General features: G+C 40.7%; 1 protein-coding gene across 5 annotated transcripts in view; it reads left to right on the forward strand.

The window, feature by feature from the left end:
* The first annotated feature begins 5,249 nt into the window (after window positions 1–5,249).
* LOC122556676 (uncharacterized) overlaps window positions 5,250–18,440 on the forward strand; it is a 42,062-nt gene continuing 28,871 nt past the window's right edge. For 3 of the 5 annotated variants that reach the window (XM_087995364.1, XM_087995365.1, XM_087995366.1), the window contains exon 1: window positions 5,294–5,386. In XM_087995364.1, the coding sequence (XP_087851490.1) occupies window positions 5,329–5,386 (58 nt within the window). In that variant the 5' untranslated portion in view covers window positions 5,294–5,328. Of the gene's footprint in view, window positions 5,387–18,440 lie in introns of all 5 variants that reach the window. The other 2 variants (XM_043703700.2, XM_043703701.2) reach the window with 1 other exon arrangement.

The raw sequence follows: 18,440 nt of genomic DNA on the forward strand, positions 1-18,440 counted from the left end.
GATCAGAGTCAAAAAGTCAAAGAATGTCCTGATGAAGGACTTATGTCCAAAACGTTGATTCTCCTGCTCCTTGGATGCTGCCTGACCTACTGTGCTTTTCCAGTGCCGAATCTGCGCATACACCCTAGTGCTTTGCTGTTTTATCTCTCCTCCACCACAGTATGCAAAGCAACAATGAAAACGTAACTCAGAATGAGTTCTAGCATTCTTTTTAACAAGTGCAGATATCCTTCCTTAGTCTCTGGTTTTAAAATAATCCTTTTCCCATTTTAGACCCCAATAAAAAGTAAAGCCAATAAAAAGATGCATTCTCCAGATTTGGTAGTTGTCCAAATTGCCTTAAGCACCTTAATGTCATAGACACTATAGCTCAAGCATTGGATTCACTCTTATTTAGTAACTCCAAAATCAGGCAACACTCAGTTTTTGACAGCTGTTCCTTCTCGTCTACAGCTGCTAACTGATTTCTTTTTCTGCTTGTCTCAAAATTGCTTCCTAGGTGTAAATGTCTATCTGTTTTGTAAGGAAATGTGCAGATAAAACCCAAATCCAAGTAAATCACTTATCTGCAAAAGTATTAATACTTTTAATGGGGCACAGAGGACATGCAAGGATAATGATGTTGGCAATTGGGATGGGTGACAGTGATTGACAGAGTTATTGCAGGCCGTAATGAGAGTGATGGAGCATGAGCCTCGATGGAAGGTGGGTACGTTAGCAGAGATTGATGGGGTGAAAGGTATTGGAGAGAAGATGTTGCCACTTATAGTGACAGAGAGGATAAGGATACTGACCTACTTCTTGCATTGTTCAGCATTCCTCCAGTTAGTAAGAGTGCTATATTGTGGTTGGCAGCATCAGATCAGAATGGCATGGCCTACTGCCTGTCCTGGGGGGAGACGAAATTGTGTGATGTCAGCCCTCCCCATACCACCTTCCCTTGGGTCTCCAGGATCCTGCTGTAGGGTAGGGCACCAAACCCCCCCTGCCTGTCATGTTCAAGACAATTGTCTAGAGTCATGCAGGGTAGCTTTGGACTGGCAATGTTTGTTCAGGTACATTACCAGCTTTTAAAGATGGTATGAGTACAAGTGATGCCAGTGAATTCCAGATATTCACTGAGTGGCAGGTGATAGGATGAGATGGAAATCAAACATAAGAGATGCCATAGGATGTGTTAGGCAATTAATGAGGCAAGTTTGGTAAGCTAAGTTGATGAAACTTACTAGGCAACAAGAACTTGAGACAATTCAGACTTCGGCAAAAAATAAATAAAATTCATACAGTTACACTGAGTTTTGGAACAATGATCGAATTAAATTTTTTTTGTGATGCAGAAATATAGGAACTTGGGATGAAGGAGGTGGGAGTATCATCCCATTGAGCCTGCTCTGCCATTCAATAACCTCGTGGTTCACGTTGTTATGGTCTCAATTCCACTTTGTGCCCATCATCACCTTTGACTCCCATGTTTATCAAAAATCTATAACTCAGCTTTGAATAAATTCAATGACCCAACACCCACTATTTTCTGGGAGAAGAGAAATATAGATACAAACAAACTTCTTGGGGAAAAAAGTATTCTCCTTGTTATTAATCTTAAAAGTGAGACCTCTTATTTGTAAAATGTATCCTTAGTTCTAATCTCTCCTACAGGGAAACATCCCTTAGAACAAAGAACAAAAAACAAAGAAAATTTATAGCCCAGGAACAGGCAGTTTGACCTTCCAAACCTGAGCCGATCCAAATGTACTGTCTAAACCTGTCGGTCAATTCCTAAGCATCTGTGTCCCTACACTCCCCATCTATTCATGCATCTGTCCAGACGCATCTTAAATGAATCTACTGTGCCTGCCTCTACCACGTCTGCTGGCAACGCGTTCCAAACACCCACCACCCTTTGTGGGAAGTACTTGCCGCGTGTATCCCCCTTAAACTTTCCCCCTCATCTTGAAAGCGTGACCCCTTGATTTTGAATCCTTCACCCTGAGAAAAGCTTACTAAATCCATGTATATGACATTAACAGCCCTTCCTTCTTCTATCAACTTGGTTACTTCCTCGAAGAACTCTATTGATTTGGTAAGGCATGATCTCCCCTGCACAAAATTATGTTGCCTATCACTAATAAGCCCATTCTTTTCTAAATATAAATAGATCCTATCCCTCAGTACCTTCTCCAGCAACTTTCCCACCACTGACATCAGGCTCACTGGTCTGTAGTTACCTGGAATATCCCTACTTCCCTTCTTGTATAGGGGGACAACATGAGCAACCGTCCAGTCCTCCAGCACCTCACCTGTACTTAAGGATGCCACAAAGATATCTGTCAGGCCCCCAGCCATTTCCTCTCTCGCCTGTCTTTACCCTTCATGATTTTGTAAACCTCAATCAGGTCCTTTTTTCTAATGAAAATAAACCCAACCTACTCAACCTCTCTTCATATCTAGCACCTTCCATGGCACCTTCCTTTCGTAAACCTTCTCTGCACCTTCTCCAAAGCTTCCACATCCTTTTGGTAATGTGGCGACCAGAACTGTACACAGTATTCTAAATGTGGCCGAACCAATGTCTTGTACAATTTTAACATGACATGCCAGCTCTTATACTCAATACCCCGTCCAATGAAGGCAAGCATACTATATGCCTTCTTGACCACTCTATCCAGCTATGCAGCAAACTTCAGGGTACAATTGACCTGCACTCCCAGATCTCTCTGCCCATCAACTTTTCCCAAGGCTCTTCCATTCATTTAATAATTCGCTCTAGAATTAGTCTTGCCTAAATGCATCACCTCACATTTGTCTGAACTGAAAACCATCTGCCACTTTTCCACCCAACTCTCCAGTCTATCTATATCCTCCTGTATTCTCTGACAGTCCCTTATGCTTTCTGCTATTCCACCAATCTTCGTGTCATTTGCAAACTTGCTGATCATACCAACGGTGCCCTCTTCCAGATCATTTATGTATATTACAAACAACAGTGGCCCCAACACTGACCCCTGTGGAACACCAGTGGTTACCTTTCTCTATTTCAAGAAACTCCCTTCAACCATTACTCTCTGTCTCCTGTTGCTCAACCAGTTCTTTATCCACCTAGCTAGAATATCCTGCACACCATGTTACTTCACTTTCTCCATTAGATTACCATGGAGAACCTTATAAAATGCCTTACTAAAGTCGATGTATATGACATCAACAGCCCTTCCTTCATCTTTCAACTTGGTCACTTCCTCGAAGAACTCTATTGATTTGGTAAGGCACAATCTCCCCCACACAAAACCATGTTGCCTATCACTAATAAGCCCATTCTTTTCTAAATATAAATAGATCCTATCCCTCAGTACCTTCTCCAGCAGCTTCCCCATCACTGACATCAGGCTCACTGGTCTGTAGTTACCCAGAATATCCCTCCTTCCCTTCTTGTATAGGGGGACAACATGAGCAATCCTCCAGTCCTCCGGCACCTCACCTGTATTTAAGGATGCCACAAAGATATCTGTCAGGCCCCAGCCATTTCCTCTCTCGCCTCCCTCAGTAACCTGGGATAGATCTCATCCAGTTCTGGGGATTTGTTCACCTTAATAACCTCTAGCCTACCCAACACATCTTCCCTACTTCTATCAACGTGATCCAGACTAATCAAACTTCTATCTCCAATCACAACATTCATCATGTTCCTCTCCTCAGTGAACACTGATGCAAAGTAATCATTCAGAATCTCAGCCATTCGCTCAGGTTCGACACACAGCCTTACTTCGTTATCCTTTAGTGGACCAATCCTTTCTCTAGTTACCCGCTTGCTTCTTATATAGGAATAAAATGCTTTGGGAATCTCCTTAATTCTGCTCGCTAAAGCTATTTCATGACCCTTTTTAGCCCTCTTGATCGCTCGTTTAAGACTTGTCCTACTCTTTTGATATTCCGCCAGGGTCCATTCTGTTCTTAGCTGCCTAGACTTTAAGTACACTTCTCTTTTCCTCTTGGCTAGTCGTACAATTTCTCATGCCATCCACAGTTTAGAATCCATTCTGTCTAGACCTCTCGACATCTTACAAATTTCCGTAATATCGCCTCTTTCACGATCTCCCCTGCATAAAACCATGTTGCCTATCACTAATAAGCCTACTAATAAGTGGTGCAGGCTCGAAGGGCAGAATGGCCTATTCCTGCACCTATTGTCTATTTCTATTGTCTAAACTCCGATGGGTAAAGGCTCAACCAGTTCAACCTTTCTTCGTAAAATAAGATTTTCATCCAAAGAATGAGTTAGTGAGTCTTTTCTGAACTGCATGCAATGCATTTATATCTGTTTTCAAGTAAGGAGACTAAGATTATCCATAACACACCAGGTGTGGTCTCACCAAAGCCTTGTACAGCTGCAGAGCAATTTCCTTTCCCTTACATTCTATTCCCCTTGCAGCACATTCCATTTGGTTTCCGAGTCAATTGCTATACTAGAAAGCTAACATTTTGTGATCCATATAGATGGACACCCAGACACCCTTCTATTTGCAATCTCTGTCCATTTAAATAATAAACTGTTCTCCCCACCAAAATGGACAAGTTCTCATTTATAGATAATTTTCCCATACGATATTCCAGCTCCGAAATGTTTACTACTCACATAACCTATCTCCATCTCTTAATTGTTCGCCAAGACTGCCGAAAAATGCAATTTAGCTGAAGGCGTGGGTCACTTTTGATCTGAACACATTAGGAAATGGAAAACAGAAGTAAAGTGAGCATTAGAAGAGAGACGCTGACAAGGACAAGTCTTGAAAAGTAGTGAAATCAACATCAGATAGTGCCTTGGAATAGAGTAGCTTTCAGCAAGAGAAAGAACAAAGAGAAAAGCCTAACATCCAACAAAGGGTTAGGAACTTAAGTCATTTATAACATATGTAACAATATTGTCCAAATTTAGAAACTGGCTCCTTTGTGATAGTGTGTATTCTGTTGTAGAATAGACTTAAGAAAAAATACACTTAAAAATTGGAATTGATATTTTAATTATATGATAATAGATAATTTTAAAAATGTTTTAGGAGCTGGGCTTCAACTAAAATAAAATTGATGTCAATTATTTGTGAATTTTTAAATGCAGATTCTCACACCCTCTGAATCAGATTAGAGCATTACAAAAGCAAACAGTCTATGGTCTTCATTCCCATGTGATCTCATGCTACTTCCTCCTATTCTTTTAAAGGAAACACCATGAATAATCAGTACAGACCCAAGCACTTATACACCTTTTCCACTTCCAAGGCAGAGCAAGGTTGGGAAAATATATTTCAGTCCTACTTTCTGCATTAAAGCAACAGAAAAATGGCAAATTTAAGAGTCATCATCTTCCTGATTTTCTTCTTGTTTCAGGTTCAAAAAGGTAGGAATGCCTTATGTCTAGCTTCTTTTGGTCCTACTTTAGGTTAAAATAGCTAGTTTAATGAGAATCTATTTCAATTAGAGACAACACTGGTTTTGGTGTTAATCCACATACTACCAAAGGTCTACAGACCACAGCTTAGTAAAGTATTCACAAAAAACAAAAGAAGGTGTTCAGCCTTCCCAACAGCATTACTTTTTTCCCCCCACAAATCCTTATAACATGTTTAATATTTCTTGCTTTCAAACCAAGGTCAGAGAAAATTAATTTTAAGTTTGTTCCTTCAAAAACATTCATCAGAAAACTGAACTTTTTCTTAAGTTTCCCTCAGATAATTGTAATTTTCTGTTTATTGTTCGTGTATTTTTGTACTATTACTCAGATATTTAAAAATGATGTTTTCTGCCACTCAATATAGCTGCAATAATATGCTACTGTTTCTCTATATTCATACTCTGAACATTGTGATTATGAATATTAATTGTTTTGTCGTTGTGCTTGAGCAGGCAAATTTTACAAAGTACCTACCATTTTAGAATTGTTGAGAATTTGTGGCTATCGAAGTTACAGATATATAAGCTGGAAAATTGATCATTGAAATGACCTCCCGTTAACTACTCAACAATAAAAAACACCTTATTGTAGGGATTATAAAGGGGAACAAATGACCTTTGAAGACAGAGGAAAGAAGTCTTGACTGTAATGTATTTTATCATATCCTTAGGAGATCCTAAATTGCTCTCGTTGCAATTAGTTGTTTTTTGACAAATGGTTACTTGTTCTAGCAGCCAGTGGCATTTGGGATGTTTCCAAAAATAGCAAGTGAGAAGAATAACCAGTTGTCATATTTTATGATTCTGGTTGAAGAAACAATAATGGCTAGATAACAGGAAAATTCACTTCCCTTCTTACAAGAACTTTTAAAGACTTGGAGCCTTGTGCCAATACATTATCTGACTAATGACAATCTCTGCTGATTGGCTTCATGTCCTTGAGCTCTCTGCCAATCTATATCAGACAGACTGGAAATATGCTAAATACTATTCCCGATACTTATGTCTCATGAAGGGAAATTTCAACAGCATAAATGTGTCTGCATGCAGTTCAGTGCCTTATTCCTTGCTATTCACGCTGAGAACTCTTACTGTTGGGTGCTTTCGTGTTGAAGGGACACCAAGCCCAAAAGGATAGAAAGCACCTCTGCAAGTTCTTTCAGAGAATGTCTATGCATTGATCATACCAGCAAAGATTGAAATACACATACCTTGAAAGCCATTTTTATGTAGGCAATCTTCTGGACACCTTTGTGACTTGCCATAACACATTTCCCTTCCCATATTGACTAGATTGACTGTCAGAGGCCAGTAAAATGCACTTTCCTTTTTGTATTTGTTCTTGAGGTATAGATTTAGGGTGAGAGGGGAAAGATATGAAAGAGACCTAAGGGGCAACTTTTTCACACAGAGAGTGGTTGAAGTATGGAATGAGCTGCCAGAGGAAGTGGTGGAGGCTGGTACAATTGCAACATTTAAGAGGCATTTGGATGGGTGCATGAACAGGAGGGATTTGGAGGGATATGGGCCGGGTGCTGGTAGGTGGGACGAGATTGGGTTGGGATATCTGGTTGGCATGGACAGGTTGGACTGAAAAGTCTGTTTCCATGCTGTACATCTCTATGACTCTATGACTCTAAGTGTAGCCAAGACTGACAATAAGCTTTTTATTGCCTTTCCCAGTTTCCCTTATACCAAGACAAGTTCAATCTACCACCTCAATGCTTGCCGACTCACATTGGTTCCTGATTAGGCAGCACTTTGATTTTGACATTTGAATAATTTCCACATGCTTGGCTTTCCTTTGTTGCTGTAACCTCCTCCAACAGCTCAGGTCTCTGAAATATCAAATCTTAACTAATGCTAACCTCTCTATCATCCCTGATTTTAATCATTTCACCAAACCTTCACTTACCTCAGCTCCAGACTAACCTCAAATGGAAATTACTGAGTTGGCAAGAACTCCCACTTTCACATTATTTGTCTTGCTTTAACACCCTTACAAAACTTATACATTTTTGTTTGAGGTATACCTTTAAGTTAATAAGTATTGAACATGCTTATGGTCCTGAAACAGTAATTTTCTTTTGTGGAATGCCATATTTCATCATTATGATTTGAAAAACTTTTACTAATGATTTTTTAAAAAATTAAAAACCTTTGCAGTATAGCAGCTTTTACCTTAAACCCATGATTGTCTTCCAATGAGTTATTTTGATAATGGTGAAAAAAACATCAATGCCATTTAGTTGTTCACTTGCTTTTGTTTTCAATTCAGTCATGGGATATGGGCATCACTGGCTGGGCTAGCATTCATTGCCCACTCAGGTTGCACTTGAGAAGGGAATGGTGAGCCGTCTTCTTGAATCGCAGCAATCCATTTGGTGTAAATCAACTCACAATGCCATTAGGAAGGGTGTTCTGAGATTTTGACCGAGTGACGCCAAATTAGGTTGGTAAAAAGCTTGCAGGGGAACTTGTAGGTTGTGGTGTTCCCAAGTATTTCCTGTCCTTGTCCTTCTAGAGGGTTGTTGTTGTGGGTTTAGAAGATGCTGTCTGAGGAGAATATACATAAATGTAATTAGCTATTCATCTATGTTTGTTGATATCTCAATACTGGATGTCTGTCCAGATTCAAACTGATAATGGGAAAGGGGAAATATCTGACATCAAAGTATGTTTTATTCCAAAAGAAGTAGGAGCAGGGATAGATCATTGAGCCCATTGAGCCCACTCAGTAATTCAATAAGATCACAACTGATCTATGGTGACCTTAGCTCTGCTTTCTTCGGATTAAAAGAGAACTGGAGATTTGGCTACTGAACTCAAGTGTCCTACTTCTTCTTTGTTGTGGATCTCTAGCATTATATTTTCATAGTACTCTCCTATAATGACAGAACACATAGAAATACATGTAAAGGGTGTGCAAGTCTCTAGTATAGGTACAGTAGATGGAAAAGTGTATCAGCGATTAATAATTAGAAACATAAAGGAACGAATACCTAGTTTTGAGGAAACGGATACAATGTACTGTGCTTCTTTTCAAAACATTCAAAATATTCCTTGACGATGTAAATAAAAAGTAGCCACATAATATTCTGGTGTAATATATATTACTCATATGAAGGAATGCATTATTAATATGAAGTTATGATGGAGTTTCCTGTCCAGTACAATGTGCAAGATCCTTAAATATTTTGCAGCATTGTAGCCAAAGATGGCTGAATAGTTCTGGATGTAGTTTGCTCGCTGAGCTGGAACCTTCCAGAACCTCAACCTGAGCTACAAATCTTCTCAAAACTCATTAATGGCTGATTAGTGCATATGGCAGTAATATTATGTTATCACCTTTTGCTAGGTATCCTGAGCCACTTGGTCAATTAAAATGTGACTAGGTGTCTGAAAGGGAGGAGAAATTAAGTATCAATGTAATGGTCAAAGGATGAGCATGGTTGGTGCCCATGGATCATGTCCTGAGATACTGTTTGTCCTAAGCAACTTCAGTATATATTTACTTCAACATTTATTTTACATACCTTTGAAGCATTAGAACCGTACTATTAAAGTATTTTTGTCGGAAATTTTCAACAATGAAGAAAAAGACTGGTTATTGTATTTCAGTTAAAAAGCAACACTTGAATCTGCTTCGTAATTGGTTTTTATATTTACAATGCACTAATTCTTAATCCTATACAAGTCCTACATAGAGGATAGTATGCTAAATTTTGCAATGAACAATGAAACAAAACAGCATAGCACAATTTTTAATAAGTTGACATGTATATTCAGAGGTTAGATTTTATTCACATTTGCCTGCCACTAACAACCATTAAGTTTTACAGCGCCTAATATTAGCATTCTTTCGGGGAAACCACAGCCTTGTGATGACTTTTAAAGTGGAGAACTGGGAAGAATAAATGCTTACCAATGAGACATGCTAAGGATTCCAGTTGTATGTTTGTGATAGAGTACATAATAATGTGTTCCCTGTCATGCTGCTTTACATTAGCTGTATTATAGACAAGGGGTACAGTGTGGTCCTATAATACTATATCATCCCCATGGTACTCACAAAGGGGTCTCTTCATAAAGGGAAGAAGACAAGGAATAGGTTTATGACAAATCATGGTGAAATATGATCCAGAAACTTGCTTACAGAAGTAAGTAACTTAGAAATATATCAGAAATGCAATGGCTCTTAAAGTTCCACTAGATGGAGGTTTCTCCCACAGAATAACAGTCAACTTTGTAGATTGCAATGAGCCAGATTAACAAAAATAGCTTGAACAAAGAAATGATTCAATACTTATAGGCACCAGAGTTATTGAATATGTCCACCAACCAACCAACCAAGTGTCACTTTCAGTTCACTTCACATCACCACCACCCCCTCCCTCAGCCCTTCCTGCCAAGCCACATAATCTTCTGAGAAAGACCCAAAGACATTAAAGGACAAATACCCACGTCTTCCAAGTCAACAGGGTCAATCACAAAGTACCCTGGCTGCAGAATTCATAAATGCACTCAGATGTGCTGGGAAGAAGAGGAAAACGAAAACAAACTGAGGAAACGTAGGTGGCATCAGTGCTACATCAATGTATATGCACCATTATTTTTGTCAATATGTTTTCACTTGCATTGTTACAATTTTTGCTGTACTATTATTTTCATTTTAGGACCTGGTTAGGTTACACTCCTGTGAATGATGAGGAACATCTTAGTAAGTTCCAAAGATGTAATAAATTGCAATCACCTCGCATTGTTCATCTCTCAAAGCAACAGACTCATTGACTGCAGATAGCCGCAAGAATCCTTGAGCATTGAATTTAAGGACTACAGTCAAGGTGTTACTTGTTAATCTGAAGGACATGGAGATTAAAGACAAAATCCAGGGAATGTTCCAAGGTCAGGCCAGCACATATCTTTCAGAGCTAAATCACATTAGTGTACTGAGATGTAACTCCACTGTCTGTTTCACTGTTGTCTTTTCCCTAATGAAGATATAAAGCAGTTTCTGCATTGTTAGTTTGTCTTTGGCTAGACTGAAGAAATAATTTCCATATGAACATGGATCACATAACATTTAATATGCAGCAGGAAAAATGAAGAACAGCAAACTTACAAGTTAGCCATGTCCTTTATACTAAGTAGGGGCTGGCTGTTCAGATAAGCACTCTGATATGAAAATAATCAAAATCTGAACCCAAAAAAGTCATCCAGGAAGTAGCAGACAATAAATACAATCTGGCCACTCAACCTCTCTGAATCATTGCTGTGTCCTTCTCTCATGGACAGCCCTCTTGGTTAATGTCCTGATGCTGAGCTTCATCTTCAGCCTCAGCCTCAGAGGATTTTTTAAAATTAGATTAGATTCTCTACAGTGTGGAAACAGGCCCTTCGGCCCAACCAGTCCACACCAACCCTCCGAAGAATAACCCACCCAGACCCATTTCACTCTGACTAATGCACCTAACACTATGGGCAATTTAGCATGGCCAATTCACCTAACCTGCACACCTTTGGACTGTGGGAGAAAATCAGTGCACCCGGAGAAAACCCACGCAGACACGGGGAGAATATGCAAACTTCACACAGACAGTCACCCGAGGCTGGAATTGAACCGATTTTTCTTGTTCCTCAATTTAATTTGCATCCAAGACATCCTCCATTGTCTGTACAAATTGGAAAGGGCACAGCATATTGCAATGACATCTGTGATATACTATAAAGCCATGTTGGAGTGGACCAGGCATCAAAACTTTATCATCAGATGGTTTATGGCTTGTTCAACTATGGTACTACAAGAAGCAGGAGCAGCACTGTCCCATAGTACTGCAACAATCTGTGCCTTTCCTACAGTTGCCATGATCTGGTCTCAGAGAGGTTACCATCTGTCTGCTAGTCAGAAATAACAAGCCTGAGTGCTGCTCTCACCCCTGACTGGAGCACAGGGGCCCAACCTGAGCTCAGCACAGTTAGCTGACCCCGATGTGAGTGCGGTGGTTCTGTCCTTGATGTGAACAGTACAGACCATCTAGAGCCATGGGTCCTGATGTACCCTACTGTCCTGAATAATTTGCTCCCAACAGCCATCTCTGTATGGACTGAGGACCTCTGGAAGAAACAGTATTTTTATCATGCAATTTTATTGTCCCCAGTGTTTTCCAGTTGCATTTCATATCTAGAGAACAGCAAGTGACAGTAATGGCAGTAGACATGGTCAGTACTAGATTCTGTCTAGTTACCAGGTACCATCCCCTTCCCCAGAGCCTCCATATCTCCTTAATCTGCAGTATTGCAATTTTAACATTTGTCCATATCTGGAGTGAAGCCAATAAGCCCTAGTTCTTAGCATTCCTGCGTGCATTCTGAATGGATTCTGTCCTGCTGCTTCTCTCTTTGGATATTGCTGGTCTTGCTGGGCTTTCTAAAGGACACTACATTCTACTCATATTAATTGTCAGTAGTTGCAAGACCACCATAGCAGGATGGACTTCAGACATTTCAGATCCATTAGCAAATAATCTGTAAGGAAAGTCAGAGGAATCGCACAGTGTTATTGAAGGGATGCCTGACCCCTCACATCATAATCATGTTGACTATTATCGTCTCACATATTAAGGCATATAAACTATCAATCTGTGACAAGGAACTCCAAGATGTGTGACTTTTCCAAATGCACAGTTGTCAACCAATGCCTCCAGACTTCTGCTAGGAAGACACCTTGAAATGCACCTCACTTGCAACCGTACCTTTCACATCACAATAGACTTGGTGACTTTTCTGCGTAGGGCTATGGAAGCTGCTACAAGTTATCTTCCAGTTCTTGCTATAGATTGTCAATGGGACAAATCCCATCTATCAAATGGGAATGTCAGATTTAACTTTTAAGCTCCTTCTTACAATAGAACTTATTGAACTTACACAACAAGGAAGCAGTCAATGGGAATAATTTTACGCTCATGACTGCTTGAAGCCATAATCATAAGCTGCAAGGGTGGCATGGTGACTCAGTGGTTAGCACTGCTGCCTCACAGTACCAAGGACCCGGGTTTAATTCCAGCCTCGGATAACTGACTGTGTGGAGTTTGCACGCTCTCCCTGCGTCTGCGTGGGTTTCCTCTGGGCACTCTGGTTTCCTCCCACAATCTAAAGATGTGCAGGTCAGGTGAATTGGCTATGCTAAATTGCCCCATACTGTTAGGTGCATTAATCAGGGGTAAATGTAGGGGAATGGGTCTGGGTAGGTTACTGTATGGACTTGTTGGGCTGAAGGGCATGTTTTCATACTGTAGGGAATCTAATCTAATCTTTGACAATTATTGACCTCAAAAGGAATGGCGATTTGAAGGCAGATAGATAATATTGTTTAATCAATGAAGACATGATAACTACAATTGCCTCTTGCAGGGCCACAAAACAAATATTCCAAACTTCACCCTGTGGATGGAAACAGTAACTTGCTCCTTTTACTTTATGTGTGGTCCCATCATTTTGTAAACCTATTGCACAGTTGACTTTCAGTCCAATGTTGTGAGGTTCCAACTTATGTTTGTGAATGTAAATTGCAGACACTACCTATGACCCATGCATTCCCCTATTCTTCAAATTCTATTTTATGTTGTTTTTGTGGCCCTGATGAACTTTCAGCCTTCCCACAGTTTCAGTTGATCTTCTGTACATCACTTAACGTGAATGTTTTACCCACAGAAACCATGATGCAGGAGGTTCTTGTTGGCCCCACAACCTCCATGCGTAGAAGCCTGAGTAACCATGACCTACATGAATTTTCCTTCGAAAGGTCCCAGCCCCGTCCCATTCACTAAGATATCCCACTCTAATATCTACAATCCACCTTTCATCATCACCTTTCTCTCAGTGAGCCAGTACAGCGAAGCTCATCCCCAGACTTGATCTACCCACTTTCTCCAAGATGTCATGCATTGCCCTGATAGGCTCCCAGACTATTAGTGATGCTGACTGACCTCCCTGTAAATCATTAGACTGCTTACACTTGACCACGTGGCCCAATTACTGGATTGCAAAGATATAGATTCCTAGACTCAGCTAACTCCAAGTGTCTGACTGACTCTGGCTGAACCCCTGGACCAATATCTAACAAATTGTGGCAGTATCCACTTACTGGCTAAAGCTCATCCGCACTCACTAAGCATTCATCTCCTTCAGCTTTAACGCATCACCATTTCCTTCCAGCGCATAAACTGTTTCCTGAATCAGCTATTGGCACATGCTGCAGCTCTGATGCTGACGTAACTTTGTGTAACACATTTCCACACCCTCTTTGACTGAAAGATTTACTCTTCAATGTTCCCCACCACCTTACCATTCCTTCTGTGGTAAAAAGCAAACTAAAACATTGAGGGTACCTGCTTATAAAACAGCCTAAAAGAGAGAAGCTGCCTGTCTCCAAAAGACCTTGTGTGCTACAAAACAGGCTAGGAGGCAGAAGATACCTGGTTCCATGTCAGAAATAAACATCCTCTATAGGCGCATAAAATGCCTGGCCGTTTAGTGTAAACTGATCACCCACAAGCAAGTAAGTCCTGGCCAGTTAGCCTAACACCCATCACTGGAAAAAAAATCTCGAAATAGCAGAACATTGAGAAAAGCTTAACACAACCAGATAGAGTCCACATGATTGGGCGAAAGATGTAGTGATGTAATGAGATAAGCCAAGTGGACTCCATGGAATATGAGCTCCCGGAATAGGCTTGTTAATCTGGTCCACAGAATCAGAGAGTCATAGAGATGTACAGCAGGGAAACAGACCCTTCGGTCCAACTCATCCATGCCAACCAGATACCCTAACCCAATCCAGTCCCACCTGCCAGCAACCGGCCCATATCCCTCCAAACCCTTCCTATTCATATACCTATCCAGATGCCTTTTAAATGTTGAAATTGTACTAGCCTCCACCACTTCCTGTGGTGGCTCATTCCATACACGTACCACCCTCTGCGTGAAAAAGTTGCCCCTTAGGTCCCTTTTATATCTTTCCCCTTTCACCCTAAACCTATGCCCTCTAGTTTTGGATTCCCTTATACCAGGGAAAATACTTTGTCTATTTATCCTATCCATACGCCTCATGATTTTATAAACCTCACTGAGGACACCCCTCAGCCTCCGATGCACCAGGGAAAACAGCCCCAGACTACTCAACCTCTCCCTATTGCACACATCCTCCAAACCTGGCCACATCCTTGTAAATCTTTTCTGAACTCTTTCAAGTTTCACAACATCTTTCGATAGGAAAGAGACCAGAACTGCACACAATATTCCAAAAGTGGCCCAATCAATGTCCTGTACAACTGCAATATGACCTTCCAACTCCTGTATCAATAAAGGAAAGCATACCAAATGCCTTCTTCACTATCCTATCTACCTGTGACTCCACTGTCAAGGAGCTATGAACCTGCACTCCAAGGTCTCTTTGTTTAGTAACACTCCCTAGGACCTTACCTTTAAGTATATAAATCCTGCTAAGATTTGCTTTCCCAAAATGCAACACCTCCCATTTATCTAAATTAAACTCAACCTGCCACTCCTCAGCCCATTGGCCCATTCGATCAAGGTCTTGTTGTAATCTGAGGTAACCTTCTTCGCTGTCGATTACACCTCCAATTTTGGTGTTATCTGCAAACTTACTAACTGTACCTCTTATGCTCACATCTAAATCATTTATATAAATGGTGAAAAGTAGTGGACCCAGTACCGATCCTTGTGGCACTCCACTGGTCACAGGTCTCCAGACTGAAAAGCAACCCGCCACCACCATCCTCTGTCTTCTACCTTTGAGCCAGTTCTGTATTAAAACGGCTAGTTCTCCCTATATTCCATGACATCTAACCTTACTAATGAGTCTCCTATGGGGAACCTTGTCAAATGCCTTACTGAAGTCCACATAGATCATGCCTACCATTCTGCCTTCATCAATCCCCCCTCTTTGTTACTTCCTCAAAAAACTCAATCAAGTTTGTGAGACATGATTTCCCACGCACAAAACCATACTGACTATCCCTAATCAGTCCTTGCCTTTCCAAATACATGTACATCCTGTCCCTCAGGATTCCCTCCAAAAATTTGCCCACCACCAACGTCAGGCTCACAGGTCTATAGTTTCCTGGCTTGTCCTTACCACCCTTCTTAAACAGTGGAACCACATTAGCCAATCTCTGTTAGTCTTCGGGCTCCTCACCTGTGACTATCGATGATACAAATATCTCAGCAAGGGACCCAGCAATCACTTCCCTAGCTTCCCACAGAATTCTAGGGTACACCTCATTGGGTGCTGGGATTTTATCCACTTTATGTGTTTCAAGACATCCAGCAATTCCTCCTCTGTAATATGAACATTTTTCAAAATGTCACCATCTATTTCCTGACATTCTATAACTCTCATGTCCTTTTCCACAGTAAACACTGATCCAAATTACTCATTTAGTATCTCCCCATTTCCTGCAGCTCCACACAAAGGCCACCTTGCTGATCTTTGAGGGGTTCTATTCGCTCCCTAGTTACCCTTTTGTCCTTAATGTATTTTTAAATACCCTTTGGATTCTCCTTAACTCTATTTGCCAAAACCATCTCATGTCCCCTGTTTGTCCTGCTGATTTCCCTCCTAAGTATACTCCTACTGTCTTTATACTCTTAGAAGTATTCACTCGATCTATCCTGTCTATACCTGACATATGCTTCCTTCTTTTTCTTAATTAAACCCTCAAATTCTTTAATTGTCCAACAATCCGTATACCTACTAGCCTTTCTTTCACCCTTTCAATAATGTACTGTCTCTGGACTCTTGTTATCTCATTTCTGAAGGCTTTCCATTTTCCAGCCATCCTTTTACCTGCAAACATCTGCCCCCAATCACTTTTGAATGTTCTTGCCTAATACCATCAAAATTAGTCTTCCTCAAATTTAGAACTTCAACTTTTAGATCTGGTCTATTCTTTTCCATCACTATTTTAAAACTAACAGAATTAAGGTCACTGGCCCCGAAGTGCTCCCCCACTGACACCTCAGTCACCAGCCCTGCCTTATTTCCCAAGAGAAGGTCAAGTTTTCCACCTTCTTTCATCGGGACATCCACATACTAAATCAGAAAATTTTCTTGTATACACTTAAGATATTCCTCTCCATTTAAATCCTTAACACTATGGCAGTTCCAGTCTATGTATGGAAAGTTAAAATCCCCAACCATAACCACCCTATTATTCTTACAGATAACTGAAATTTCCTTACAAATTTGTTTCTCAATCTCCCGCTGACTGTTAGGAGTCTATAACACAATCGCAATAAGGTGATGATCCCTTTCTTAATTCTCAATTCCAACCAAATAACCTCCCTGATGTATTTCTAGGAATATCCTTCCTCAGCACAGCTGTAATGCTATCCCTTATCAAAATGCCACTTCCCCTCCTCTCTTACCTCCCTTTCTGTCCTTCCTGTCACATTTGTATCCTGAAACATTAAGCTCCCTGTCCTGTCCATCTCTGAGTCACATTTCTGTAATTGCTATGATACCCCAGTCCCATGTTCCTAACTATGCCCTGAGTTTATTGCCTTCCCTGTTAGGCCTCTTGCATTGAAATAAATGCAGTTTAATTTATCAGTCCTACCTTGTTCTCTGCTTTGTCCCTGCCTGTCCTGACTGTTTGACTCATTTCTTTTCTCAATTGTACCAGTCTCATATTGAACCCTTTCCTCACTATTGCCTTGTGAACCCCAACCCTCCCCACCAAATTACTAGTTGAAGTCCTCCCGAGCAGCTCTAGCAAATTTCCCTGCCAGTATTTTGGTTCTATTCCAATTCAGGTGCAGTTTGTCCTTCAGGGATTCCTGGCTGATAGATATAAACAGGAATGTCAGAGGCACTGTTTACTCCAAAGGTTGGCTCTGAGGCAGCTATCAGAATTTTCCATATACAAATAAAGTGTGACTAGGTGATAGGACACCAGCCTCTGTCGAGTTATTTCAAAATTGAAAACAATTTTCCGATTGTTCTTTGTGGATATAACAAGCAGTATTGATAAAGAAGAACCAGCAGATGTAGCAGATTTGGATTTTCATACGTCTTTGTATAAGGTGCCAAAAAGAAAATTATTGGTCAAGATAGGACCACACAGTGTTGATGGTAATGTATTAGCATGAATTGTAATTGATTACACAAACATTAGATAGAGATTTGGGATTAATGGGTCTTTTTTAGGATGGAAATCTATAACTAATGAGTGCCATAATAATTAGCCTAAGGGCCTCAATTATTTACCATTTACATTAGTAACTTGGAGGAGGGAGCAGAATGTAATGTGTCGAAATTTGCTGATGATACAAAAATAGATGGGAGGGCATGTTGTAATAAGGACATAAGGAATCTGCAAGGGGATACATGCCAGTTGAGTGACTGGCAAAAACTTGACATTTGGAGCTTAATGTAGGAGACAGTGATGTTATGCACTTTTGTAAAAAGGATTAAAGACAGAACTATTATTTAAATTCAAAGAACCTCCAACAAAGCATAGCACAGAGGAGGGATTTGGGTGTTCTTATACATGAAGCATGTAATGTTAGCTTGCAGGTGCAGCATATAAAAAAGAAGTTTATCCTTTATTGCTTTCAGGCTGGAGTTTTTTTTCAATTAGATTAGATTACATTACAATGTGGAAACAGGCCCTTCGGCCCAACAAGTCCACACCGACCCGCCGAAGCGCAACCCACCCATACCCCTACATTTACCCCTTACCTAACACTACGGGCAATTTAGCATGGCCAATTCACCTTACCTGCACATCTTTGGACTGTGGGAGGAAACGGAGCACCCGGAGGAAACCCACGCAGACATGGGGAGAACGTGCAAACTCCACACAGTCAGTCGCCTGAGGCGGGAATTGAACCCGGGTCTCTGGCGCTGTGAGACAGCAGTGCTAACCACTGTGCCACCGTGCCACCCATCAAAGCTCTGTTTAAAAGTGTTTAAAAAT

This window comes from Chiloscyllium plagiosum, unplaced genomic scaffold (genome assembly GCF_037043375.1).
Source record: "Chiloscyllium plagiosum isolate Xiang-an unplaced genomic scaffold, Cpla_swu_hap1 HiC_scaffold_16, whole genome shotgun sequence".
In the NCBI taxonomy this organism is placed as follows: domain Eukaryota; kingdom Metazoa; phylum Chordata; class Chondrichthyes; order Orectolobiformes; family Hemiscylliidae; genus Chiloscyllium; species Chiloscyllium plagiosum.